Source organism: Triplophysa dalaica, chromosome 2 (genome assembly GCF_015846415.1).
Source record: "Triplophysa dalaica isolate WHDGS20190420 chromosome 2, ASM1584641v1, whole genome shotgun sequence".
NCBI lineage: Eukaryota > Metazoa > Chordata > Actinopteri > Cypriniformes > Nemacheilidae > Triplophysa > Triplophysa dalaica.
In genome coordinates this window covers 17,346,472-17,373,043 of record NC_079543.1, presented here as the reverse complement: position 1 = coordinate 17,373,043, position 26,572 = coordinate 17,346,472, and the positions used below count along the sequence as shown (strand labels likewise).

Below are 26,572 nucleotides of genomic sequence, written 5' to 3'. Positions count from 1 at the left end.
ATCAAAGTCCGAAATGTTGAGAGCGTTTTTATTTGAATCATATCAATAGAATCGATCAAAACCCGAATTAAATAAGGCGTGATGTACCACTTCAATTTTTGCTATACGTCTGGGAAACGTTTCAAATGATCTGAACCGGGACAACATACATGCAATCCTCTTCCATTATCCGACAACTCCAGGTCTCCACTGGATGATGAGCATGCTGATACACCGCATGTCCAGACCTATGCATCTTGCAAAGAAAACAACGCATTCCCAGACCAGCATGCATTTTTAAGGAGATATGTCTGCAAGTGCATCTATTGGTTAGCTGGAAGCTTCAGTGTCGTCTATGATTGGTCATACCTAATTATTCTTGGCTCGTCATTTGCTACCTTAATTTACTATGAATATTGTGTGCTGGCGGATAGGGTGCTGATAAATTTGAAATACTTTAGTCTTGGGTTAGACGTGTGCGCGCGGGTAAATTATATTTCTTGGGGAGAGATTTTTCATCATCTGTCAAGAATGCTTTTATGCTTGTAACGGTCGGATACCCACAATGTAATTATTTCGTATACGCGTTCGGAGAGGACTATTACGCAAATAATGTTTTGCGCTAAACTGAAGGATCTTAAGATTGCGGGCGAATGCCCCTTTTCCATGGTCGTGGGAAATGAGGAACCCGCCGACTTTAAAGAAAGCAATGCAGTAAATGTTTTGCCAATATCCAGAGCGGTGCAGGGCAATATTGCAAACATTCTACCCAGACGCAAAACAAGCCGGAGCAAAGTTAATCTGCATTCACTGGGCGAGAGCATCCGAAAACTGGTGTGTCCGGAGGTAATTTTATATGTGTGATATTGACTTGATAAATTTCTGCATGAGAAATAGAAACCGTTATATTTCTCTGCGTAAAATACATAGCCAAATAAAACATTGTAATTAATAGAAATGGTGAGGCTTGTTTTTACGCACTTGCTCATTTATTCCGATGAAATGCACACGCATATCACACATAGGATATATACGTACACAGACATATATAATATATATAAAGATGTTTTTTCCTTACTTTTAGTTCGAGAAATTACGAAATGCAATGGTCAGAGTCATGAAAGAGCAGTCAGATGTCCCTTGGTAAGATATTATTTTTCCTTATTATATGTTGCCCTTGATCTGACAGTGTTTAATGCCATAGTCCTTTATTTTACAGTTTCGTTATTTTGACGGTTTTTGGAACATTCTAATTTGCACGCAGTCAGTCCAATCAATACAACTGTCACGCATTAGAAATCCGTCTCCACTTTTATGGTCCTTCCACTGTATGTATCAGTATTTTCTCCGTTTGTTTAAAACATAGTTTTTCACATTTAATAAAGTATAATATAAATATGAATTTATCAGTAAATGTAGATTATTTTTATTGATTAGCATTCTATTATTGTCTTCATAGAATGTATGTTTTATGGTACACTTGTCGTAAACACTATATGTGGCACAATGAGAAATGTCCATGTTTCATTCAACATATTGAAATAATTCTTGACCATGGCTCAATACATCATGTTTCCAAAGCCCTATAGTATGCACTACTGCTGTAGATCAGACGATGGAGAAATCTGAACAATTATCAGATGTATTGAAGAACTATTCCCTTAAAACAGGTAACAAGCAGACATGACAAAAATACAATTTCCACATGGCTTCCGGCTGCCTAATTGTTAATGAATTGTACAATACATATCAGGTATCCACATGGACTCTCTCAGGATTTCTCTAGGCACGGAGGTGTTTCGGGATTGTTACGAAGAGGATGGTCATATTCTGAGAGTAGTGGGGGGAGCGCTCCATGATTTTCTCAACAGCTTTAATGTTCTCTTAAAGCAAAGCACACCGCCCACTCCTGAGGTACAGCGCTACATCCACCAAGCCTCCATCCTCTGTCTGGACAAAGATCCAGGACTCCTGACTGTCTATTACTTCAATCCCCTCCCCACCACTGAGCTCTTCTTCCCGGGTATTATCCAGGCGGCAGCACATTTTCTCTACTGCACTCGGGTGGAGGTCAGAATGGATGTTGGGGGTAAAGACAGTGGTGCTCTACAGGCCAATCATCAGCCTCATCTGCTGTACTCTGTGGTGGTCAGAGATGGCAGGAGCCTGACACCAAGCCCAATGAGGACACATTCGTCTGGAGACATCCCCCTGTCGCTACTCTACTCCACTTTTCCCTTCCACATACTTTTTGATCAGGAAATGTGCCTGATGCAGATTGGAGATGGGTTGAGGAGGAGGCTGGGGCGTTGCAGAGAAGGTCAGAGGAGATCTGCCTTCAACGAGCACTTTGCCATTGTTTCACCTGAGATACGCACCAGCTTCCAGGATATTTTGACCATGCTTAACACACAGTTTGTGCTGCGTGTGAAACAGCCTGGGACGAGCTCTGCAGACAGTCTCGGAAAGGTATTTTCTGTTTTCCTATCCCTCTTTCTCTCTCTCTCTCTCTCTCTCTCTCTCTCTGCCCTTTTCCCTAAAAGCTGATGCAAACAACGGGCCAACCGTTACATGAGAAACTGCTAACTGGGAATTTTTGAAACATCAGGCTTATTGCTTGGGGCACAGATTGGGAAAAAACATCAGAATATGCAGCTTTGAATGCATTTTGAAATGCAATGCTGTGCATGGCGCTGCTGTATTTAAATCAAGTTGGAAATATGAACTTCATGCAGGTCATTTTCTCACACTGGCATCAAACAGAAAGGCTAATCAAAGATTGTCTTTGGATTAATGTTGATTAGACGATTAAAAAGCTCAACGTGAGTCAGTGGAAAGTAATTAGTGGATTTTTCTCTACACGTTGATCAGAGAGAACAGGTTTTTCTTATGAGCTGTTTTCTAAAACAGATTTCAGTTTCTTGGACAGCAGTAGATCAGTATAATAAGGGCAACGCAATGAAGCCCAGCGCCACGCAGTTGATGAAACGAACATGGCTCCAAATGTCAAGACGAGTTAAAGGTTTGCTTTTTAAAGCCTCTAATGAGATCTTCCACGTTTATGCCCACAAGAAAGAAACAGCACAGCAACTGATACCTCCTATCAAAAATATTGAGATGAAAAAAAATATTTTATGAATGACCGCATAATCTTTTGCTTTAGAAGCATCTGGAAAAGAGAACACAGTCCATTTCAAGAATAGTACATTCATTTTCACTACTGGTCCTTAATGTCGGTAAAGATCATTTATGTAAAATAAATCATTCAGTGTTTTCAGTATTAAAGGGATAGTTCACTAGGGATAGTTGAACACAAAGATTTTTGGACTACCAAAGAACATTGACTACCATAGTAGGAAAAATTACAAGGGAAGTAGTCAAAGGTGCCCCAGAAGCTCATGCATACGTTCTTCAAAATATTTACTTTTATGTTTATCAGAAGCTATTTTTCCTATTATGGTAGTTGATGGGTTACAAGAACTGTTTGGTTATAAGCTTTATTCCAAATATATTTTTCTGTGTTCATCAGAACCAAGAAATGTATACAGATTTGGATCAACTCGAAGGTGAGTAAATGATGACAGAATTGTTATCTTTGGATGAACTATCCCTTTAATAAAAGTATGTTTCAGACATAAGTGTAATAAGAAGGTTAGGTTAGGGTGACGTGACACAACTATGAAACTATGAGTGTGTAAAATTATGCAAAACACTACAAAAGTATGTTCTTTTTTCTGTAAGATGCAAAATATGTAAAATATTTTTTTGTGGAAGATGTTTTTACATTTCCATGGCAGATCAAAACAGTCGAAGATAAAACATCCTCTCGACCTTCTCCCTGTAGCATATGGACCTGAAGGGACAGATGATCTTCATGTCAGAGATGAGTGCACTCCTCTTCCTCGGCTCTCCATGTGTTGATAAGCTAGAAGAGTTGACAGGACGGGGCCTCTACCTCTCTGACATTCCCATCCACAACGCACTAAGAGACGTTGTTCTGGTCGGGGAGCAGACCAAGGCCCAGGATGGTTTAAAAAAGCGTCTGGGCAAAGCCAAAGCCGCTCTGGAACAGGCACATCAGGCACTGGAAGAAGAAAAGAGGAGGACGGTAGACCTGCTCTTCACAATATTTCCAGGGAACGTCGCTCAGCATCTCTGGCAGGGGCTTCCTGTGCAGGCGAAGAAGTTTAATCACGTTACGGTGCTGTTTTCAGATATTGTGGGCTTTACTGCGATCTGCTCACGATGCACGCCCATGCAGGTGGTAAATATGCTTAGTGAGCTGTACACTAGATTTGACCACCACTGCGGAGAATTGGATGTGTATAAGGTGGGTGATATTGTTAAAAGAACCGTAAAATATTTAACCTACTCTTTGCTGGTGTTTTTACGTGGTTTAGTTCCAAAACGTGACATTCTGTAAAGGGGGTACGAAAATATGTTGCTCACAGAAAGCAAAAGCTGTTTCTTCAACTTTCAACTATCTTGGCCTCAAATAATTATTATCATAGTTTTAGACAAGCAGACTCATAAACTCCTGGGACGTTGGCTAATGTAATTTGTAGTGTCTATACAAAACAGAATTTTTCATACACAGTTGAGATGAATTTCTTGTAAAAGACAGTGGAAGCCAAGTTTAGTTTAGTGTCTGGCTTTGCTTACGTTCTTACAGGCGGCTATATTCTAAAAATAGATCCACCTCGTCTTCTCCCCACATTTCTCAGCTGTTCTTGATGGGTGCCTCAAACATCTCCATACTGTATTTGCAATAACAGGGAATTAATGTCTCTCAAACTGTCAAGATGTACAATTCTTATAACATAAACCTAGTTTCGATTCAAAACAGCTTTGAATCTATGTCATTCACATTGTAAGACACTTAACAAATTCCGGGTGGCCTGAATTACAAATGGTGTTTTACTTGTCTGGATGTATAATGCACTCATTGCATAATTATTAATCAAACATAATTTTTTGTGTGTTAAACACATTGCACAGCCCTTATTTTACTTAATTTAAGTTAACACCTAAATGAAAATGGCAAAGGAAAATTTATGGCAGCTCAGCACTATTAACCTTGAATATACCCAGAGGTGTGTTATGAAATATTTAGCCATCTACTCCTGTAACCTTTTATATGTCCTCATTTGCGCACTCAAGGTGGAAACCATCGGCGACGCATACTGTGTAGCTGGAGGGTTACACAAAGAGAGTCCGACCCACGCTGTCCAGATTGCTCACATGGCTCTAAAGATGATGGAGCTGTCTGATGAGGTCACGACTCCCATGGGGGAGGTCATCAAGGTCAGTGTTTCATCAAGTTTTCTGTATTCTGTGTTTATTCTGCATATCTAATATCTGTTAATTTAAAATAATCTTTATCTCATCAGGAAACATTTATTATGCTGAAGTATATTTTTTTAACCATGTTTATGACTACAAATATGAAAACATGACTCGCAATCTAACAATTGATGTATTGATTTGAGGTTCAGAAGTCAAAATATAGCACATTTCATATACTAAACAATAGACTTGCTCCTATAGCAATATCAAAAAATATAACTTTAATTCTTCTCTTTCATGTTGTTTTCTATTTGTTATTTGTTTTATCATGTATTACTATTTATTGCTTTATGTATAAAACTTTATGTAAAGCATATTAAAACTGCTTCTTGACTTTGAGAGCTGATAAAACTAATATTCGTAGATACAACTTGAATATGTTTCTTATATCAAGGAAAATATTTGTGTTACTGCTTGGAATAAGAGAATATTTATGTTTTGTTTTGTGATTAGGCTGCTAAATCTAATATCTTTTAAACATAAATTATTTAAAGTATTTAATTTAATCAGAAAGGGTTATTTTACACATGGTTTGAACATAGATTTAAAAGCTTAAATTGTTTATATTTAACTGAAACGTTTTATTTTCTCAGATGCGTATCGGACTCCACTCAGGCTCGGTCCTGGCTGGTGTGGTTGGTGTTAAAATGCCCCGCTACTGCCTTTTTGGCAACAATGTTACTTTAGCCAATAAGTTTGAGTCTTGTAGCCTGCCCAGGCAGATAAATGTCAGTCCCACCACATACAGGTACAAACAGATGTCACTTTCCTGGTTGTTTATTACAATAATACTGGGTAGTTTATTTAATGAACCGCTTATTATTATTAATAATAATACATCTATACATGTTTGTACAGTATTTTTTATTTTAAAACATCAACAGTTAATAATTGTCAGATTTTAAGTAAATGCAAAACTTCATTCATCATTTTTAAAAGCAACATAATATGATTCAGAACAAAAATATCAGATTAATTACTAGAATACTTACTCAAATTACTTTATGCTGTATACCTGCATCCGTATTTTTGAGCAAATTTTCCATTCCAGATTGTTAAAGGATTGTCCAGAGTTCACCCTTATTCCCCGGACGAGAGAGGATCTTCCACCCAACTTTCCCGCCAACATCCCTGGTGTTTGTTACTTCCTGCAAGCCTGTGATCAAAGGAAATGTCCTGCTTTTTAGATGCTATGTAGAGGAAGCTCAATTCAGTGGATGAAATGTAAATGAATTAATGCTGGAAACAGTGGGCTAATGCTTGTCACTGTGTATCTTTTAGTCGAGACAGAGGAATATTACCATCCAAGTGTTTAATGTTGTCAAACAATCTATCAAACAATGTTCATTCGAAAGGTTCTAATGAGCCCAGATTTTATTCACAGTGGCATTGTCTGGATCTTGTGAGATGTTAAAAGACTGAACCTCTGTTATTCTGGTAAAAGTGATTTATTTCTAGACTTCCTAACAGCATTCACATTTGTATCCATATTGATTGATGGTTTCTTTACATTCTCAATGTCAAGAGTGATTTGTAGCGTATAACGACATTTAGTTCTATTTTAATAATCTAACTAGAGCACTTGCACATGGGTCATGTCATTGACATTGTACTACACACTCAGTGGAGTAAGGTAGCAGAGCCTGCCACAATTATTCTGTATGGAAACATTTATAATGTTTCATTGTGATTTTTTGTTTTGTCATAGATCTATAATAAAAATACTTGACTCAAGGTTTGATTTGTTTAATTGTGTGCTTGTTTCAATGAAATGTTGTATGTTATAAAGAATCTAGCATCTGAAGAAATATATTTGGCTTTTCTATATACATTTCATATTCTTTTGGATTTACACTTCATTTAGATTCTCTAAATTAAAAATACTAAAAACTGATTTTGTCCATGAACTTGTAAAATAGAAACGAGATCAGCTTGTCGTTTTTGCATTAATTTGATAAAAATCACGATAACTTTCTACTAACTCGTTACAATAATAATGTATGACGGGAGCACATAAATAAGTTATATGTAAACGGCATGTAAGTACGTAATTACCAATCTTACTGGCAAAAGCTTCGAGTCTGAATATTAATAAGGTCATGCTGACGTTGCTTAGTAACCTTCCTGGAGCGGCAAATTATCTAATGAATATTTATGAATCACGCCTTCCGCCATGGAAGGATTCGTTACTGACTAGCATCCACTTACTGACGGCTCCATTACAGCCAATCAGATAGTCCTTCTGTGCCAACGTGAGATTGCGTAATAAATATTTATAAGCCAATGTTTTGACGTAGTATAATTCCTGAATCCGGGATCTCAAATGAGGACCAACTGTGCGTTGCTCTTGCATCCTTGCGCTCCCGTTGGCTACATCCACTGTCAATATCAACGTGCTCGATTCAGGAATGGTGGTCCTCTCGTAACAGCTGAATGCTGTGTCAATGCTGGTGTACTGGTGTTTAGTATTTCATTCTAACGGAAAACAGGGAATTGGCGAATTTGTCGAAATATGGTATGTTGCAAAATATAACGGAGGTTTTTACATGCCTTAAATTTATTCAGTCTCTGATTAATATTGCCGTACATGTTTGCTCTGTAGTTTACAGTGGCATCGCCTGTGAAAATATTAGCAATAGAAATAAGATATTGTTGAGATTTGTTAGTCTTGTTTTGGATATTTAATTAGCTGCTTTAACTGAAGAGGCGCACAGCACAGTTTTAATTTGCGCATAAATAGTGCTTCTAACATATTTGTATTTACGCTAGAATATGTAAACAGTGTTCGTTAACGCACATGATTGTTATGTTTTAATAGAAATGCATATATAGATTTTTTTTATATATACATATCATAATTTAATATTTTAATATCTTATTTTGCAGTACGGATTTGTCAACCACGCACTGGAACTTCTGGTGCTGAGAAATTATGGACCTGATGTATGGGAGGACATTAAGTGAGTTCCATGTGGAGTTCATGACCAATCTTTCATTTTATTTCAATATTTGAAAAGACTTTGTGTGCATGTTGGTTGTGCATCAGCTGTTCTCAGACTTATATGTATTAATGAATCACTAAAAAGTATGTGTCAATATGTAATTTATATAAGGAAAATTCCCTACTCCTGAATTCAGACAGAATTTCAGTACATAAAGTACAAGGGTACTGTACAGGACAAATATATTGGATAAATAATCAAATCGCAAATTTAGTTTCACACTTTTTGTGATAGCCTGTCTTTGCTACAGTATGCTCAGTATGACTTCAGAGCATGAGACATCATAGCACAACATGTGGTCTTGAGGTCACGTACAACTTTTTCCTTTTGCACAAACAGCTTTATTTAACTTCCTTCGTCTCTTTGACGTGACTTTTAAGAGCAGCCTTTTCAAGTCACAGCTGTGCTTAATGTAAACATGTTTTAGAGTCTGTTTCGGCTCAAGTTGTGAGTCTCACTGAATGTTTTGGCAATGTTATACTAGTCAGACCCAAAATCACTGCAGCATTACTTCAGAGGTTCAGTATTATCACAAGGTTAACAATGTTCTCAGAGACCAGTAAGAGATGTTATAAATTACATTTGTGTTTTTTAGACAGTCTTTTGCTTTCCCACTGTGGTTTTTTTGCTGTTCTGAGATATTTTTTGGTCAACATACTTTTTTTATTTATTTTTCTAACTTATTCTTGTAATACAGGATGATTAAGTCGCTCTCGTTATGACTTGAGTTCTAATAGTATACTGTATTTATGAACTCTACACACACTTAAACTATTATGCCTTGACATAATAATATTTAATAAATAACAAATATTTTAATTCAATTCAATGGTGTGGTATTATTTTGAAATGTAAATTTATATTCTTTTAGGAGAGAAGCTCAAGTTGATGTAGAGGGACAGTTTCTCGTCAGAATTATATATGAGGATTCCAAAACGTACGACCTTGTGGCTGCTGCAAGCAAAGTTCTGAGTAAGAATGTATTGTTTTGTGTTGTATATTCTGTATATTGCTATTATAATTTTTTTTGTGTATCTTTTAGAATTTTTAGAATCTTGTGATGTAAAAATACCCCCAACACATAAACACATACACCTAATCAAAAGGTTGCATACAAATTGAATTGGACTGCCCTTGACTTTATTATAACACATATTAACATTGTTTCTGGTGCATTATGCAACATCACTTACGAAAAGTACTTCTGTTCAGAGTTGGATACGTTTTTGGCAAGATGGGAGAGTGAAACCAAATCCGACAAGTCTTCTCCAGCATCGCCAAAGAGTTTAATTGAGGTTAAAGTTAAAACTCTGTGGTGCCAAATTAATCAGTAAAAATAGTCCATAGTTTTTTTAGCTTATTGACATCTTTTGCATTTGAAAAAAAACACACAACTTTTGTGTCACTATTGTGGTGCCAGTGGCGTAACTTTGTTTTGAAAAGCGGTGGGGACAGAGATGACAAAACAATACTTTTATAAATTAAAACTCGTAATAACTTGTTGAGAATATTTATAATATATAGTGGCCGTCCATTGGCTACTCTGCTTTTCAACTCTAGCTCTCACAGTATGTGGTTCCCAAACTGTCATTTGGGGAAGGTCACTTGGCTGTTGCGGTGCACTACACTTAAAAACTGTTTATTCCTACTAAAAATTTCACTTGTTCATTGGACACTGGATGCACAAGCAAGTGATGCAAGTGCGGAGGATGCACACATTTCATACTGGCCGCGTTTTTGGAGTCACAGCTCTCTGTCTTACGCAAATATAACTTATGAGTGTGAGCAACGGGAGATGGTGATAAAGCGGAGCATCCTGCATTTTCCACAAGTTTTAGATGTTAATGGCCCCTAAACAATACACACCTTCTGTCCCACCCGCAAATTACGCCTATGTGCAGTGCACTTGATACAGGCCAAAAGTTTTCCCTTTTGAAATACAGAAACATCTTTTCCAAAACCCTAGGGGATATCTTCAGATTTATTGTTATTATTGAATGGGCTGCATAGATATTGTGATATTGTAGATTGTGACAGAAGGCCATCATGAATGCCATTTGCTGTTGTTAACTTAACTGAATGCTCTATCATTATACAACTGTGACATTTTACTATTTTTCTTTCCTGTGTTGATTCTAAACTGGATTCAACAGAAATAGATGCAGGAGAAATCTTACAACTGTTTGGGAAAATGTTCTTTGAATTCTGTCAGGAATCGGGCTATGACACCATCCTCAGAGTGTTGGGCTCCAATGTTCGTGAATTTTTACAAGTAAGGGGCTACTGTTTATGTCAAACAAAATTCATCAACAAGACTGTTTTATATTTCAAACATTGCATATGGTTTAGTTTTTTAGGTTTTAGTTTTAACTAGTTTAGTTAGATTAAACTGTAGAATCGTTACTGTATTGGTGCTGATAAATATTGAGAACAACATCATCATCTTAAAACTTGGCAAATATATTATTTTTATTTTTTAACTCTCATGATGTCTTTGCTACTTTTGGTGTTTTTTTAATGTGTTTGACGCTGTCATTTTCATAATTCCAGACTGTGTTTCTTCCTTTTCTCCTTGTACCCACTTTATTGCATCACCACATTAAGATCTGTTTGTTCCCTCAGAATCTGGACGCATTGCATGACCATCTGGGCACCATCTACCCTGGAATGCGTGCGCCTTCCTTCCGCTGTACGGATGCAGAAAAAGGAAACAACCTTATTTTACACTACTACTCTGAGAGAGAAGGTCTCCAGGACATCGTCATTGGGATCATCAAGACAGTTGCACAGCAGATTCATGGAACCGAGATTGAGATGAAGGTGTGCTTGTGCTGTGCCTGTGCTTTGTCTTTTTGTTGATTGTCTGTTGTCTGGTAGATAGGTTGTCAAAGGTTACTGCTGGCGTGTCTGTGAACTTTCTCATGTCTTGTTTTTATCCACATCAAAAGACATGACTACTTGTGCATATACTAGGTGCATAAAGTCTTCAATATACTCAATGAAACCAACAACAAGAGTATCTGTTGAAATACACAAATCTCCTTAACAGTACGTCTGGCAAGACTATTAGCATTTACTAAATTAGGAGAGTACATTGGACAGTAATAATAATGCATGAATCCCAGACATCTCAAAAGTAATGCAAACAAACAATAAAGTGCACTGCATCAAAATCATTAAAACTCCCTTGGAGCAGAGCTTGCTGTTGTCTTTATCTCACTGAGAGGGGTCCATGGGTACACAACGGTAAGATGGACTCCCTAAGGTTTATCCTTTGACACCGCGCGGTAGTCTCTGCCGTATTTTCCAAATAAATCCCCCTTAACCAATAAGAGCTAATCATTTCCCAGACGGCAGACTGCTCTTTCTATCTCTCTCTCTCCATCTGGGCTTAGTGTGAAATGAGGGAGTCCAATCTACAGACCCTCCAAATGTAACACCTGACTTGTTGAAAAAATGTTAGCTAGCGTTGCTATGGTGATGGCAGGGCAAAGAGACAGCAGCTTGACGTCAGTGAAATGGGCTCAACTTCAAGCTGAGAGAGAAAAAACAACAGCTTCTCTGCATTCAGCTCAGACATGATATGATGTCTGCGATAAAAACAATTTTAGGAACATTTTCAGGAACATTGCTTGAGGGGGAAAAATAAGAGACCATTCTAGAGAGTGAGTCCTGCATAATATAAATATACTAGACATTCCTTTCTATTAAACACAACCACAATTAGACTAACAGTAGTGTTTTCTTTTGCTTACCGGTAGTCTACATGGAATCTATATAAACATTTAAAAAATATATTGTCCCCTATTAAGACTGTCATTTTCTTTTGTGACGGCGCATCAGGTAATTCAGCAGAAGAGTGAAGAATGTGATCACATTAAGTTCTTGATTGAAGAAAAGGACTCAGAGGAAGAGGCATTTTACGAAGACCTGGATGGTTTCGAGGAGAACGGAACTCAAGAGACAAGAATCAGTCCGTACACCTTCTGCAAGGCTTTCCCATTCCATCTGATGTTTGACAAAGACCTCATGCTCACGCAGTGTGGCAATGCCATCTTCAGAGTTCTTCCACAGGTTGTCTGCTCAAGAAGAATCGTTTATTTTAAAAGGGGAAAAATGGGAGAGTCTTAAGTATAAATATGATGGTTTAATAAAGTGTGATGGAGAAAAAGTGTCAAGTTATGCGTGTTATCTTCCAGCTGCAGCCTGGCATCTGTAACCTGTCCTCGGTGTTCTCTCTGGTGCGGCCGCACATAGACTTCAGTTTCCATGGCATCTTGTCTCACATCAACACCGTCTTTGTGTTGCGGAGTAAGGTCTGTTTGACCCACAACACACTACAGTCATGCGTACAAACACATCAACACTCATTAACTAAAACCTTTTGTTCTGTGGTTGTGATATAAATTGATTCTGTGCTGCATAATGTATCGCACACACACACACACACAGTGCAGGCAGTAAAACATGTAGATCAGCAAAGATTTTACTTGCACTGCTCACAAGAGAACATGAAATATGAAATTGCCTTGACTTCCTGTAGGAGGGACTCTTGAACGTAGAGACTGCTGAGAGTGAAGATGAACTCACAGGAACAGAGATCAGCTGTCTCAGACTGAAGGGCCAGATGATTTCACTGCCAGAGACTGAAAACATCCTGTTTCTGTGCTCACCAAGGTAAAGCCATGTACAATGTTAAAGATAACCCAAATGGTTTGTAGCTCACACTAATATTGCATCTATCAATATATCTCCTGCTCACAGCATGAACTTTAAAGATAGAAAATTAGATGTTGGACAGCCCCTGTTTAATTATAGTAATAAAACACAATTTGTAGTATAGATGCATAACATTTTCTTCATAAAAATCTTGACAAATAGTTATATCGTAGACCATGTTATTTTAGCTGTGAATTGTGCTTGTTTTTATCATCACTGCTTTATATGAGCTGGTTATTTGGTTAAGATACAAAAAACAGCTTGCAACGGGTGGTGTGACCAATAATAACAATTACTCAAAATAAAATATTTCTGTGGCTGAAATATAAATACAATTTATTTTATTTTTAACCATTTATAACAATATAAAATAATTATCAGTTGTGTGTCATTTTCAGGAAAAATAGGTCTGTTAAGTACCTTCAAGAAGGCAACTCTAAAATTATAGAACAAAAATATAAGACGATTATTACAAAGGGGAATGCAAATACTTTGTTTCTAAACACTTTAAATACCGATAATTGTTTTTTTAAGGCTACGGCACTTCAACTAGATGAAGAAACATTAAATTAGCTTAATTAAAAAAATTCATCTGAATTTCTATTATACCCATTCCCTGATGGGTCAATTGGGTTTTGGAGTTTTTACTTGAGGTATTTTAAATAGTTGCCCTAATGCAGCTTTTTGGTAATTGTTTATCCTAGTGTTATGAATCTGGATGACCTGACGAGGAGGGGTCTCTATTTAAGTGACATTCCCCTTCACGATGCCACCCGTGACCTTGTGCTGCTGGGTGAGCAGTTTCGTGAAGAGTACAAGTTGACCCAGGAGCTGGAGATCCTTACTGACCGACTGCAGCACACGCTCCGAGCCCTGGAGGATGAGAAGAAGAAGACAGACAGGTCAGGCTTCCGGCATGCCACATTTGGGAAATAAAGGTTCTTATTATAATCCAAAGGTCGCAATGGTGTTAGGTCACAGTATGCCCTGGTGAATTCGCTGTCTGTGTGAGCATATTATGTTGAATGAAAGCCAAGTAGTGAAACAGTTTAATAGCTTTTTATTCATACATGGAATCATATGAAAATTCTGTATGCTTGAGTGTTAAAACTGCACTCCAGTTTCATGTTCAGTGTTTGTTTGAATGAAGATTCACACTTGTTTTAAACATTTATGTAATTTTAGCTGTGTGGAAAGCAATGTTCTTATCAAGCAATGTATGATTTCAGCAAAGATTGTAATAGTACATGTCGCATGGCAGGTCTCTGCAGTGTAACATCTGAGATATGTGACGACATGGACAATTCTTCACATAAAATTATTAGAAAGGCATGACCATTGAAATATCCTGAAAAAAAGTATTTGTTTGTTTAAGATGGCCGTCTCGTTCCCTCTTGGAAAGTGAGGCAGTGTTTGTTGAACCCTCTGTGGGGGAGAGTAGGTCTTCCTCAGCGAGGGAGCTGTTTGTTTGTTTATTAAATTTGGTGGAGAACCTTGAACATCACTAGGTCCTCCATCTCCCATTATCCCAGACAGTAAACACTGGCTGCAGCTACACAACTGCCAGTGTAGAATTAGACAAATCTGTAATGTGAATTTATGATATGACTCTGCCAAGGCAGGCATTAGTAAATACATAGACACTAGAATATATTCTCATCTGTGTTGCAAATAACTAAATTTGAGAAGTACACGTATGACTAGCTGACGTGTAGCTATGGTTTTCACAGAGCAGATTTGAAGTCCATTTAAGTTCATTTCAAATTTGCCTTCTCTGTTTTTCCACTCTGTGCATTCATTTCTTGGATGTAAGTGACTTTTTGATAAAGGTGGAACAATAGGCCATATTCCGAAGGTGCTGAATAGTGTCATCTTGTCTTCACTAGCAGGTGTCCTACTTGTGCAATTGGTCAAATTGGGATATTAAAATTCGACCCTGGCATTTTCTGTACTTTATTTTAATACAGAGCATTTTATATGCAGATGAATTCTGTGCTAGTCTCGCCTCACAGAGAGCAGATTGTTTGTTTTGGTTGTTATTTTTACTGTGAATCCCACTGTTGAATTATTTACTTTTCACTACATACAGGATCTGCTTGGTCTGCATAGCGTCTTTTATTTATGCTGTCTTAAAAATAGCACTAAAATATATTTATAAGTAGCTTGTTTTGTGTTCTTGTGAGACCACGAGCAGACCAAATCATTGAAATGTTTCCCATGAAAGTCTCAGCTGCAGCAAGCCCACCCATATTTATCCATAATTTAGGAGCTTTGCCAGACAATAATACTAAGAACAGTTTCCATGGCAGTGCAGTGTATGTGAGAAAGGCGTGTTTTGTGCAATATAGCAATATTTTATTTCATATTAAACAAAGAAATGATAATGAAATGATGAAAATGATGAAAATGATTAAATCTGTTTTTCATCATGTTGCATTACGAAGAGCCCTATAAATCCCCCAGATGGAACAGATGGATAAATGTCTAAATGTAGGGAGCGAGTACACAAACAGCTCTGAGGATAATTAGCACTTAACCTTCAGGGGTAGTACTGTGATATTCCAGGGTCAGTTTGCGGGAATTTATCAAAATAATTAATTCTGAACGAGATAAAGTCTATTATGTCTTGCTGAACAACCCTTTTCACAAATTGCACAAATCTTTTTTTGTGACACTAAATACAATGAATATGTTTGATTGAGGAATGCGCATGAAAATAATGAATGTCTTTTTGTTACAGGTTGCTGTATTCAGTTCTGCCACCCTCTGTAGCCAATGAGCTGCGGCACAAACGGCCTGTACCGGCTAAGCGATATGACAACGTAACAATTCTTTTTAGCGGCATCGTGGGGTTCAATGCGTTCTGCAGCAAACATGCGTCTGCAGAGGGAGCCATTAAAATTGTCAACCTGCTCAACGATATATACACCAGATTTGACATTCTCACCGTATCTCGGAAGAACCCTTATGTCTACAAGGTGAGGAGGGGTGACCTGGAAATTGTGTTTATTCAGATTTGTCTTTTCGGTTTAGGGGAATAGCTGAAGGAATAAAACAATGTTTCAATGCTTAAAATTCTTCAGGTCTTAAGGATACATAAACATGTTCAATACTTTATATTTAATTTGTGACCATGCTCAATGACAAATGTTTTGGTGCATATGCAGAGATATTGAATGTAATTTATAGTTCTTTAATGCACAGTTTTTATATAGATACATTGACAGAACTGAAGGTACAATGAGCTGCACATGTTAAACCATTGTCTCCAAGCCACTGGGCTTGTAAAGCTCCAAAATATGAAAGTCTTGCTGTATGCAAATTAATTTAATTTATGAGCTTCCCAAATTCAAGGGTCAAAAATAGGGTAAATTGGAAGAACCCTAACTAAAATATAAAAAATCCAGATTTGACTAATCGCAGCAAAGTTTCTGCCACATGCTGCCTATCCCAAATCTAATTTACTAATGTTTTTCACCAGTAGCCTTTAGATTACCAACGCATATGGTAATCAAATTAAATAAAATGATACAGTAGTGTTACCATACTCTTGGCTGGATAACTTAAAAACTAACTTAATTAACTAACTAAAGTTAATAACTTGGCTATCTCAAACAGAACACAAGTGTGGCCTAAAAATGTAATTAGATTGTTGAATATATTGCTTAATTAAACTCTGACTGCATCAAATCACTATAGAAGAGTTATTAAATGTTTTTTTCACTAAGCTTAAGATACAAAATCACCCGAGGTAGTTCGGATAAGCGGTAGAAAATGGAATGGAATGGAAAGATACAAAATCAACAGCCTTTTTTATGAATAAATCTCAGCTGCTTGTGGTGTTATGGTCCTTCGGAATTTTATGGAAATCTTCCTCTTATAGTTTACAGATATGTATTGCTATTGCCCTACATTTATGATTGGTTTGGATGGTGATATAAAATGTATATCCTGTAATATATTTGGAGTGGGAAATAAGGGATGCAAATGGTCCTAAGATTTTATGCCTTTTCCCCCAACTATGCAGCGCATACAATGCTCTTTTAAATAAGGGCAAAGAGTACTTGATTTACATCCTAGGCATACAGACAAGAATGCACTTCATGTGGCTTTGCTAACCAAACAAACGGTCGAATTTGAGGGCCGGCACACCAAAAAAAGGAATATTTACTTAAAGTCAATGATGTCTATGTGGTCCAAAGGTCTCATGAGGGACAAGTCTCTCTCCAAAGATGTTTTAGAATTCATAAGGATAGGTATTGGGTTGGAGAACAAGAAATGAGGGCAATGAAAGCAAAGTATACTAAACTTAGATCTCTTTACAGTAGATGATAGGGAGATATTATCTTCTGCATTGTTTACTTGACTTCTGCTGTACATTACAGTAAACTAAGGCTGATTTTTACTGTGCATTTTAGTTTAATGGTAGTTAATAGTTTAACGTGTTTTCCCATAGAAAGTCTTTTGTAATTTGTGCCTGTGAGGTTCATCATAGTAAGGGGCACATTAATCATTTCTGAATGGAAACCCTCAGTTCCAAATGTTTGTTTTCGCACTCACAGGTGGAGACTGTTGGTGATAAATACATGACAGTGAGTGGTCTCCCGGAGCCCTGCACCCATCATGCGAAATCCATCTGTCACCTGGCCCTGGACATGATGGAGATTGCTGGCCAGGTGAAAGTGGATGAGGACCCAGTGCAGGTAAGCACTCAGAGTTCAGTTTGTTTAGAAACAGTGCCTCTTTAAAACCTTCACTGCAACCTATTTTCAAGCTTTGACATCTTTTGTGCATTACACATTAGGTTATTTTTAAGTCTTTTCATTCTAGAACATCTTATCTTCCCCAGTTGAAGTGTTTTATAATATCTCCGCACTCTCTGTCAGAACCCCTGAAGTATTTGGACAGAATATATGAAAAATGTTTGCTGAAATCTTATCTCAGTGTCTCTGAGTCAATGACTTGACAGTATGATTTACTACAGGTTCAAGTACATGTAGGACATTTGAGCAGTTTCACACGAGAAAAAGTGCTGTTGAATTGAAAATCAGCAAAACAGCATTATGTTTACTTCAGTTACATTACAAGAAATGAAAAAAAAGTAACGTATGTTATGCTCCTTGTTGCCTCCAAGGCATTTATTTTTGTTTTGTTTACCAACATACTCAAGAGGATGTAAGGGATGTAAGGAATATTGTTTCCGGGTCCAAGCTTCCACTGATTTCAGTTAAGGATGTTAATAAAACAGTCGTTTATGAGCACTCTTTATTTATATCTCACATTTAAGTGAATATTTATAAACTAGCAGTAAACACAGCAGTCTCCAGGGTTTATAAGAAATTAATTGCAGTGTGTCCATTTGTGATTTCGTTATGAAAATAAAGGATGGGATCTGTGATTTTCGGTACTTTTACATCATGCCATGAATGTATATTAGCATTTTTTGTTATTTTTCTGCTCAGATAGAACCAGGAAACAGTAAATGACCTTCCTTATATATTGGTGGTCCGTGATGTCAGGCTTAAGAAGCGGATGATATTATTTACATTTATAGATTTGGCAAACGCTTTTACCCAAAGCGACTTACATAGCTTTTTATCCTATACATTTTACATATGTATTTGCAATCCCCTGAGATCGACCCCACAACCTTGCATTGTTAACGCAATGCTCTTACCACTGAGCTACAGGAAAGCCAAGGAGTGTTAGGTTATAGGTTAGCTATATGTTATAGGAGTTAAGGGGACAGATGTCATGACGCTGGACAGTGTTTATGTCGTAACACAAACTTTTTGCAGGCAGGTTACCTGAGGCTCCTCTCTAAATGGCTCGTGTCAAAATGTCGCCAGGGTGCAGCTTTGTGCGCTCAAGACCCTTCTACTTTTTCTGAAAGCATTTCGATATTGATTTTTACATGTTTGACCTCATGTGATTGGACAATTCTTAACCGTTTCACAGAAATTCCTTTTCTCAGCCAGAACCCCGATACAGAACATTATGAAGTTTAAATACTAGTTTAGATGTAGACTGCATGAACATGATTTACAAATTCACAGCAACAGTGATAAAGGATGAGCTTAACTCGTCCTTCGTATGAAGACATTACACTGCACGCGAGCAACGCAACAAAAGCAGAGAACACACTATTCGGTTGTTAAGTGACGTAAGGATTACCGTTTCCTGGTCGGGTTTTTGCTAGAAGGGATACAGCTGGATACGGCCGGAAGAGGTGCAGAATCTCGCCACATAATTACAATAAATTACATTAGCTAACGCCTAAACCTAGCCTAAACCTAACCTTACAATAATAAAAAAAATTAATCAACTGTTTTCAGCGTGACAAAAAAAATGCTGTATTGAAGTGTGCATGCCCAGTGAAGATAGCTGTAACCCCTCTGGGCAAAACCAATAATCAGTGACGCTATTTGTATTGGATGCTGTGCGCTGCGTAAGTAATCCCTGCTATTGTTTTTTTCTGTTTACTCTCTGCAATTCTGTAGTACACTTTTTGGTATTTACACTAGTAAACTGTAGTAAATTGTAAGGTGCTGTAAATTTTACAGCTATATATAGATTTTATAAAAGATTTTCAGTAGTACAAAATAGTTGTTGTGCTTGCTTAACACAAATAAATGACGAGACACCCGGTGGACTGTTATTATTCTTTACTGAACTGAAGTAGACTGAAAAGTTACTCTCGTATTTTGTTACAGAAGAGATGGATGGCAAACCAAAACACTAAAAAGTGTTACTCTCTATGTTCATTATTAACAATTCCAGAGTTTCCTAAACACTCCAAACCCTACAATAGTGAATTGAAAAACTGTAGAAAAAACTGTATTATACCTTAATATTTACTTAATATTTACTTTGGTTATTATGGTTTCAAGCAGTCAGCATTTAGGCATTTTACTACAGTTTACCTAATATTATGTTTAATTGTGATTTTCCCAGAGCTTTTAAAAATATCTGTCTTCCCCCATTCAAGTGGATAGGACTGTGGTCTTGCTATGACTGAAATTGCTGTCTGGAGGCAAAATATAGATGCAATTTTTCGTATATTGATTCCTTTTAGTCAAAACTCACATTTATGTGTTCATTAAATAACAGTTTCTACAAAATAATATTTGTGCATTCTTAAGACATTAGCCATACGCTATATACTTGTTTCTTCTATGCCATAAATTTTAAATTAATTTGAACAATCTGTTTATGGCTGTGGCTGTAAATACATGTACAGTAGTACTAATTACTTGTTAGAGGTACTTGTTTTTCAAAACATTTGAAAAGTATGATTTTCAAATTTTTTGTACCTGCAAGATAATGTCAGATAAGATTATCTTCTCTCAGGGATGTTCCTGTGGGTGTGCGATTTACCCAGTGTTTAATGTGTGTATTATCCTTCCAAAAAATAGCTCCGAAAATAGATCTCAAACACGTTAGACATGTCTGCAGTAGTCTCAACAGGGGCTTTTGTTTAACCACACGACACAGGTTTGTTATTATGTGTGCGACTGTTAGATATATGCCACTTGAATACTAAAAGCATCCACACAAGAGAACCTGCTATATTAGACAGATGGCATGGCCACATTTACACACATTTACACAGAGAAAGTGAGATTCATACAAAAGCTTGAGCACTGTCTGGCAAAGGCAGATACCGTCAGATCATCCTTTCTTCTAATATTTAAAAACAAACCCAGATCAGTTTGATCCTGAAACAATAAAGCTACTAGTTACTCTGGCACTTCTTTAACAAGGCAACATCAGATTCAAGCAATGGAGAATGAAGACAAAGTTTGATCCTTTTTTCTTCATATTTTTAAATGCCAGAGACCCCAAAATATGTTCCATTGTAATTTATGGTGAATTTACATTTGTTTAGAGTCATGTCTTGATATTAAGGTTATGTATAGTGTTTTTAAGGTTTATTTTTTTACCTTTTAACTTCCATGTTTTGGAGCAGATCACCATTGGAATCCACACAGGAGAGGTGGTCACAGGGGTTATAGGTCAAAGAATGCCCCGCTTCTGCTTGTTTGGAAATACAGTCAACCTGACAAGTCGTACAGAGACCACAGGACAGAAAGGAAAGATAAATGTGTCTGAGTACACATACAGGTGAGACAATCATGTTAGACCTTGAAAATGCAATTTATTCATTTATTTATCTTTCTACAAGGTTGTATTTAGTAACAATTAGTTAATGCATAAACTTACATTAACTAACAATGAACATCGCTTCTACGACATTTATTAATGTTTATTTATGTTAAATTGAGCATTTACTAATACATTTTTAAAATAAAAGGTTGTATTTCTTAATATTAGTTCAGACACAATAAACTAACATGATCAATTGTATTTGATTTACCATTTAATTACATAAACAAAGATAAAAAATGCATAAAAAACTATATTGGTTATTGTTAGCTATATATATAAACGTCAACAAATACCACCTTAACCCTGTAAAGGGTTATCAAATTACAAATTTACAATGTTTGAATGTTATAATTAGATTGTGAACAACTTTACAGTTAATATTTGATAAGAATTAGTTAAAAAATAAATGTAATGCTGTTATTGTGTCATTTTCTCAGGTGTTTGCTGTCAGCGGAGAACGCTGATCCTCAGTTTCATTTGGAATACAGAGGACCCATAACCATGAAGGGGAAAAAAGAGCCAATGAAAGTGTGGTTTCTTTCACGTAAGACCTAACTGTCTAACGGAACCACAGCAATGTCATTGTCATTTTGTTCTCAGCTGTCTTATGTTTATTCTGAAATCTGAGAATAGGATTTATTCATCAAAATCATTTTATTTTACACCTCTGGGGGGTCAAATGTAGACACAGTGAAGAATCTTCTTCAGTGCCCTCTGCTGTTGAAGTGCCAATTGTTTCTAAATTCACATATGAAATTTCAATAATGAAACATATTGGAAAAGTATTTTACATAAAAATATGTAAATGTTCGTCCATTTGGTCAACTTTGATGCTACAGTTCCTTGAGTGCCAACTATATAATTGATTTAACTGGAACTTGTTATAAAAAGACTGTGAAACTTGCAAATGCTTAGTTTTTTTCTATTTTCATCCTGTTTTGTTTATCATTGTTTAGAGGATGCGACATTATTCAAGTCACTAGCAAGTCTAGGAAAATATAATTTTATCACTGAACAAAAAAGTTTTTTTGCCTGTGTCTTAATAATTATATTTAATTGTAATTGTATTTAATTGGACACCTTTTTTAATTGTTCATTAATTAGGGACTAGTCTGAAGATGTCAAGTATGAACACAACACATGTTGTAACTGTATGAGTGTATTAAGCCTCATCAACTTTATTTGAAATTTTCCTATGACAATGTGTAAACAAAGAATTACATTGCAGCAGAGAATGTGCCATTCATGTAAATATGGGCAAGTTATTTTATGATTGACAGCACAAACTTACTCTGATGTTATTCTATAGTTATTAAGTTAATATATTCTAAATATGTTTCTAAATAAGTGAGTGTTCAGTATTTGAGAAGTTAGCTATTTAATTGATATGGGAGTTTGTATTCATTGAGTTTTACCGAGAATTGTATTACTGTAATAGGAAATCTATCCATACAGTATGCTTTTATTAACACCCTTGCAGCATAGGCTACTGTAAGTTATGTTTAATTTCTTGTGACAAAATAGTATTTTGATTTGTGTGTATTGATTGAAAATAAGCATCGCTCCGACTTAATCATATTGTATCGCTGCTATTTTACATATTTATCTCTCTAAATAAAGTAAACAGTTCAATCTGAAGACAGGCATGGCTCCTGACAATATCATTAGCACCTAAACAATCTAAGCCTCCTTTATGCTTATTGCTTTATTTTAGACTTTGAAACCTTTCTGATGCACAATGATATCAAAATTAAAACGTTTAGACTTTCAACATTAATCAGAGAAATTATCTTAGATTTGTATCTTGTTGAGTTAAACATTACCTCCTGGATACAAACTGTTGACACACCAGCCATACTAGTGGTCTCTTTAGAATCCCATCCAAACACATACAGTACACACACACATTTATTATAAAGTTAACTGAGGTCAGCAGTTATTCAGACACATAACAGAATTTTTTTTAGGTCACGCCATAACAGCTGTTGGCAATTTAGATATGATTAATTATTAAAGAACCAATCAAATTTTGTCGGGACAATCTGCAAGCATCCAGTGTGCGCCTCTCTATCTCTCTCTCACACATGCACTATATAAGTAAGGATGTATTTTTCAGTATATTAATACGAATGTTCACAGACTCCCATTGTTAATTAGGGTAATTATACTTTCAGTGTCCCAACCTTTAACCAACACAACTAAACATTATTAGCGACTAACATCACCTGTACATTTAATAACATTTTTAACTAGTGATGTTTCACTATATTAGGACCTTACAGGCATACACACACTTGATAACTATGCTGCATTATTATAACACAGCATTTCTTATCAGACATCACCAGTTTTAATTTTAAATAGCAGACAGAAATACAGCACACAACATAACTGCTAAAGAATATTCAAAGAGAAAACCTTTGTAAGGTGAACTGCTAATGATAAGAACACTGGATACAGCCCTACAGCTGCAGGCGGTACTGTCCAAAAACAAACTGTGTAAATATTTTTTACCTACTGTATAAAACTTATATTAAAATCGTCTTACTTTAATTTAGGAAAAATATTTCAGTAAAAGTAATAGAACATTTTTACTTGACTACATTATAAACAAAAAAAATCTACAAATTTACTTTCTAAGTAAAAAAACTGATTCTGATTCTGTACCGTACAGACACTTACACACTACTTCACTACTGTCCACCTCTGATTTGATGAATTGTGCATGAAATTAAATGCAGATTTATAAATATCTAGATTAAATAGTTTGCAAAATCTTGTTAAAATGTGTTGTCTTTACTAATTCTGCATGTTCACTTAAGGTCTAGTACAGTCATAGTATGCAATTTAACTTGCAATTAATCAAATTTCACCTCTTTAGAGGTTCCACCTCGTTTCTTATCTCCAGGTTCAATAAGACAGACAATACAGCCTCAAAGGTCTATTTTATTGAACTGTTGAGAAGATTAGGGTTGAGGTAATGATGAAATGCACCATTATCAGAGATTATCAAAATCTTAGATCCAAGGCTCCAAATGAAGTTATGATACGCCAACACTGATATTCCTTTAACCTTTCATGCAGGTCTCTAGTGCTATTTAGATGCATTCACTGTATGTTGCATGGATTTGACCTTCGATGCAGGCCTTGTATACTACTAAATGATGGGTTGTTTTCAACTCCTGGTTGGGTCAAAAAGGGACTAACTCAAAATGTTGTCGTTTCATATTTCACACATATTCATAAAGTCATCTAACATTAAAAATGACAACAGAATTATCTGTACTCAACCAGAAGAGATTGTGCAGGTTTGGAATGGACAAAACTGCATTTCTGTAATATTTCTAAATCATTGCGTAAAGATTTGCATTATTTATACTGCCACAGGAGTTCTAACCACATAATCACCACATGTGTACTCTAGACACACCCCACACAGTTAAAACAGCGATTAACTCAAACAAAAGCAGGACTTTGTGTGCAAACAACAGCCACCAGTGACGTAAATATTTGACCATCCGATACAAGTGAGCACTTGTTCCCATGGAATGAATCGAAGCCTCCACTCTTTTTCAGAATCGGTGAAAGAGTGATTCATGCTGGGAGGTGCAATGTATAGCCTGGAAGGAGGGTCAAATTTACACTCTGTGAGCTTTACTCAGCCACATCAGCGTAAAGATAATTCTCAGATAAGAAAGTGTGTTGTCACTGAAACCGGTATAAAAGGGAGACGTTGGGTAAAGCTGGCCATCATTAGGATCACAGCAAATCCATCATCATGACTTTCAATGGTTCCTGGAAAGTTGACCGCAATGACAACTACGAGAAGTTTATGGAACAAATGGGTAAGAGCTTCTATAGTTAATTTGATTGAAATAAAGATAGCAATTACTATCAAATTCATCAAAGTCAAATTCAGCAGATGCTTATGAATGTATTCTTGCATGAACTGTGAATTTAAAAAATGCACAGTCTATGGTATTAAAAATGCTTTAACACTCTTTATAAACAATATCCAGACACGTGAGCGAGTGATTATTTACAGTAAGTGCATGTGCATGTGTTTGCGTTAACAGGCATCAACATGGTGAAAAGGAAACTGGCTGCTCATGACAACCTGAAGATCACCCTGGAGCAAACTGGTGACAAGTTCATAGTGAAGGAAGTTAGTGCTTTCCGCACGCTGGACATCACTTTCACTCTCGGCGTCAACTTTGAATATTCTCTGGCAGATGGCACTGAGCTCAGTGTAAGCATGTCTGATTTGAGATTAGAGTTTTTTTCTCTTATAATGATTTGTCATTTACTGACATGGAGGGTGAGTAAATGATGAGAGATTTTTTCGGTGAACTATCCCTTTAAAAGTTCCAAAAGCTGGTCAATACAAGAATAATGTCCAGAATGTAGTGTTATCACAGCATTAACAGAGAATGTAAAAATATATTTGTATTGAAGCAAAATGATAAAAACGTTGCCTAGGTATTGATTTTCACTGCTTCAACTAAATATATACATTTGAGACTTACAGCATACACAATCTTTGCAACCATAAATAATGAGTCATAAAGTGGTTCATTTTTTTTTGTGTAATCCACTGTTGTGTTTTCTGGTTAGAGGGAGTCATGAAAAGTTCAGTACAGCAGTCTTTTACGACACCCTCTAGCCCCACCATAAGCATACACTCACGAAGCCTCCTATGCAAACAGTTTGACACAGACCAAGCAGAGTATGTGTCTTATTATTTCTGCTTGATTCAGACTTAACTTAACCTCTGACCTTCTTATCACAGGGATCCTGGGTCATGGAGGGTGACATGTTGAAGGGCACCTTCAATCGCAAAGACAATGGAAAGGCGCTCATAACAACTAGGAAGATTGTTGATGGTGAACTTGTACAGGTAAAATCTTGCTTTGCTATTATGCAAACATTCGCTATCCAGCACATGATCCAGTAGGCCTATAGTAAAACACTAAACTGATAAGAGATAAGAGTATATGACTTAACATCACCTCATAATGTCCACAAACCATATTGTCTGTTTGCATTAACCAGTGTTATTTTATTCCTCCACAGACCTATAACTATGAAGGTGTTGATGCCAAGAGGATTTTCAAAAGGGGTTAGAACTGTATTGGGACAATTTAAAACTGTTTAGTGTTAACACTGAATATTTTACAGGAATTGCCAGCCCTGTATTTAATGTATACAAAGTATGGTTAAAAAAGAAGGTGTGTGCATGTAAACCATGTTTCATTTGCACTGAGTTTTGATATTCAAAGCCTTTTGTGAACTGTTTTCTGTTCTGTGCTGCATGTTGTGTACCTAATAAAAAACAGAAATGCATTACGTCAGCGAGT

The 26,572-nt window shown here is 36.4% G+C and overlaps 3 protein-coding genes across 5 annotated transcripts; all 3 read left to right on the top strand.

Annotated features, from left to right (window-relative positions):
- Window positions 1-442: 442 nt before the first annotated feature.
- Window positions 443-6,981, top strand: gucy1a1 (guanylate cyclase 1 soluble subunit alpha 1). Of its 3 annotated transcripts, XM_056736690.1 has the most exons (8): window positions 443-825; window positions 1,064-1,122; window positions 1,561-1,649; window positions 1,733-2,448; window positions 3,824-4,309; window positions 5,140-5,283; window positions 5,919-6,073; window positions 6,377-6,981. In XM_056736690.1, exons 1-8 carry the CDS (start codon window positions 592-594, stop codon window positions 6,510-6,512), a joined length of 2,019 nt encoding a protein of 672 aa, XP_056592668.1. In that variant the 5' UTR covers window positions 443-591; the 3' UTR covers window positions 6,513-6,981. The 3 variants fall into 3 exon arrangements, with proteins under 3 accessions (XP_056592668.1, XP_056592660.1, XP_056592677.1); XM_056736682.1 differs by having other exon boundaries at window positions 5,919-6,518; XM_056736699.1 differs by lacking the exons at window positions 443-825; window positions 1,064-1,122 and adding an exon at window positions 1,252-1,307 and having other exon boundaries at window positions 5,919-6,518.
- A 690-nt stretch (window positions 6,982-7,671) lies between these two features.
- gucy1b1 (guanylate cyclase 1 soluble subunit beta 1) lies at window positions 7,672-22,858 on the top strand. Its single transcript, XM_056736712.1, has 13 exons — window positions 7,672-7,840; window positions 8,212-8,285; window positions 9,199-9,299; window positions 10,481-10,599; window positions 10,950-11,147; window positions 12,171-12,401; window positions 12,527-12,643; window positions 12,871-13,004; window positions 13,751-13,948; window positions 15,787-16,024; window positions 17,609-17,749; window positions 21,016-21,170; window positions 21,653-22,858. Exons 1-13 carry the CDS (start codon window positions 7,838-7,840, stop codon window positions 21,768-21,770), a joined length of 1,827 nt encoding a protein of 608 aa, XP_056592690.1. The 5' UTR covers window positions 7,672-7,837; the 3' UTR covers window positions 21,771-22,858.
- Window positions 22,859-24,776: 1,918 nt separating this feature from the next.
- On the top strand, window positions 24,777-26,561 carry fabp2 (fatty acid binding protein 2, intestinal). The gene is made up of 4 exons (XM_056773181.1): window positions 24,777-25,060; window positions 25,292-25,464; window positions 26,005-26,112; window positions 26,289-26,561. The coding sequence occupies exons 1-4, from the start codon at window positions 24,994-24,996 to the stop codon at window positions 26,337-26,339; spliced, it is 399 nt and encodes a 132-aa protein (XP_056629159.1). The 5' UTR covers window positions 24,777-24,993; the 3' UTR covers window positions 26,340-26,561.
- Window positions 26,562-26,572: the final 11 nt, after the last annotated feature.

What these genes read in the sequence shown, in the direction of transcription:
- gucy1a1 (XM_056736682.1), top strand. Translation starts at nt 592, where the DNA reads ATGTTTTGCGCTAAACTGAAGGATCTTAAGATTGCGGGCGAATGCCCC. An exon ending in GAGCAGTCAGATGTCCCTTG is followed by an intron (nt 1,123 to 1,560) that starts GTAAGATATTAT and finishes ATGTTTCCAAAG; the next exon opens with CCCTATAGTATGCACTACTG. An exon ending in GAGAATTGGATGTGTATAAG is followed by an intron (nt 4,310 to 5,139) that starts GTGGGTGATATT and finishes TGCGCACTCAAG; the next exon opens with GTGGAAACCATCGGCGACGC.
- gucy1b1 (XM_056736712.1), top strand. An exon ending in TCTTCAGAGTTCTTCCACAG is followed by an intron (nt 12,402 to 12,526) that starts GTTGTCTGCTCA and finishes GTTATCTTCCAG; the next exon opens with CTGCAGCCTGGCATCTGTAA. An exon ending in GTGTCTGAGTACACATACAG is followed by an intron (nt 21,171 to 21,652) that starts GTGAGACAATCA and finishes TCATTTTCTCAG; the next exon opens with GTGTTTGCTGTCAGCGGAGA.
- fabp2 (XM_056773181.1), top strand. Translation starts at nt 24,994, where the DNA reads ATGACTTTCAATGGTTCCTGGAAAGTTGACCGCAATGACAACTACGAG. An exon ending in GAAGTTTATGGAACAAATGG is followed by an intron (nt 25,061 to 25,291) that starts GTAAGAGCTTCT and finishes TTGCGTTAACAG; the next exon opens with GCATCAACATGGTGAAAAGG. An exon ending in CAGATGGCACTGAGCTCAGT is followed by an intron (nt 25,465 to 26,004) that starts GTAAGCATGTCT and finishes TTCTTATCACAG; the next exon opens with GGATCCTGGGTCATGGAGGG.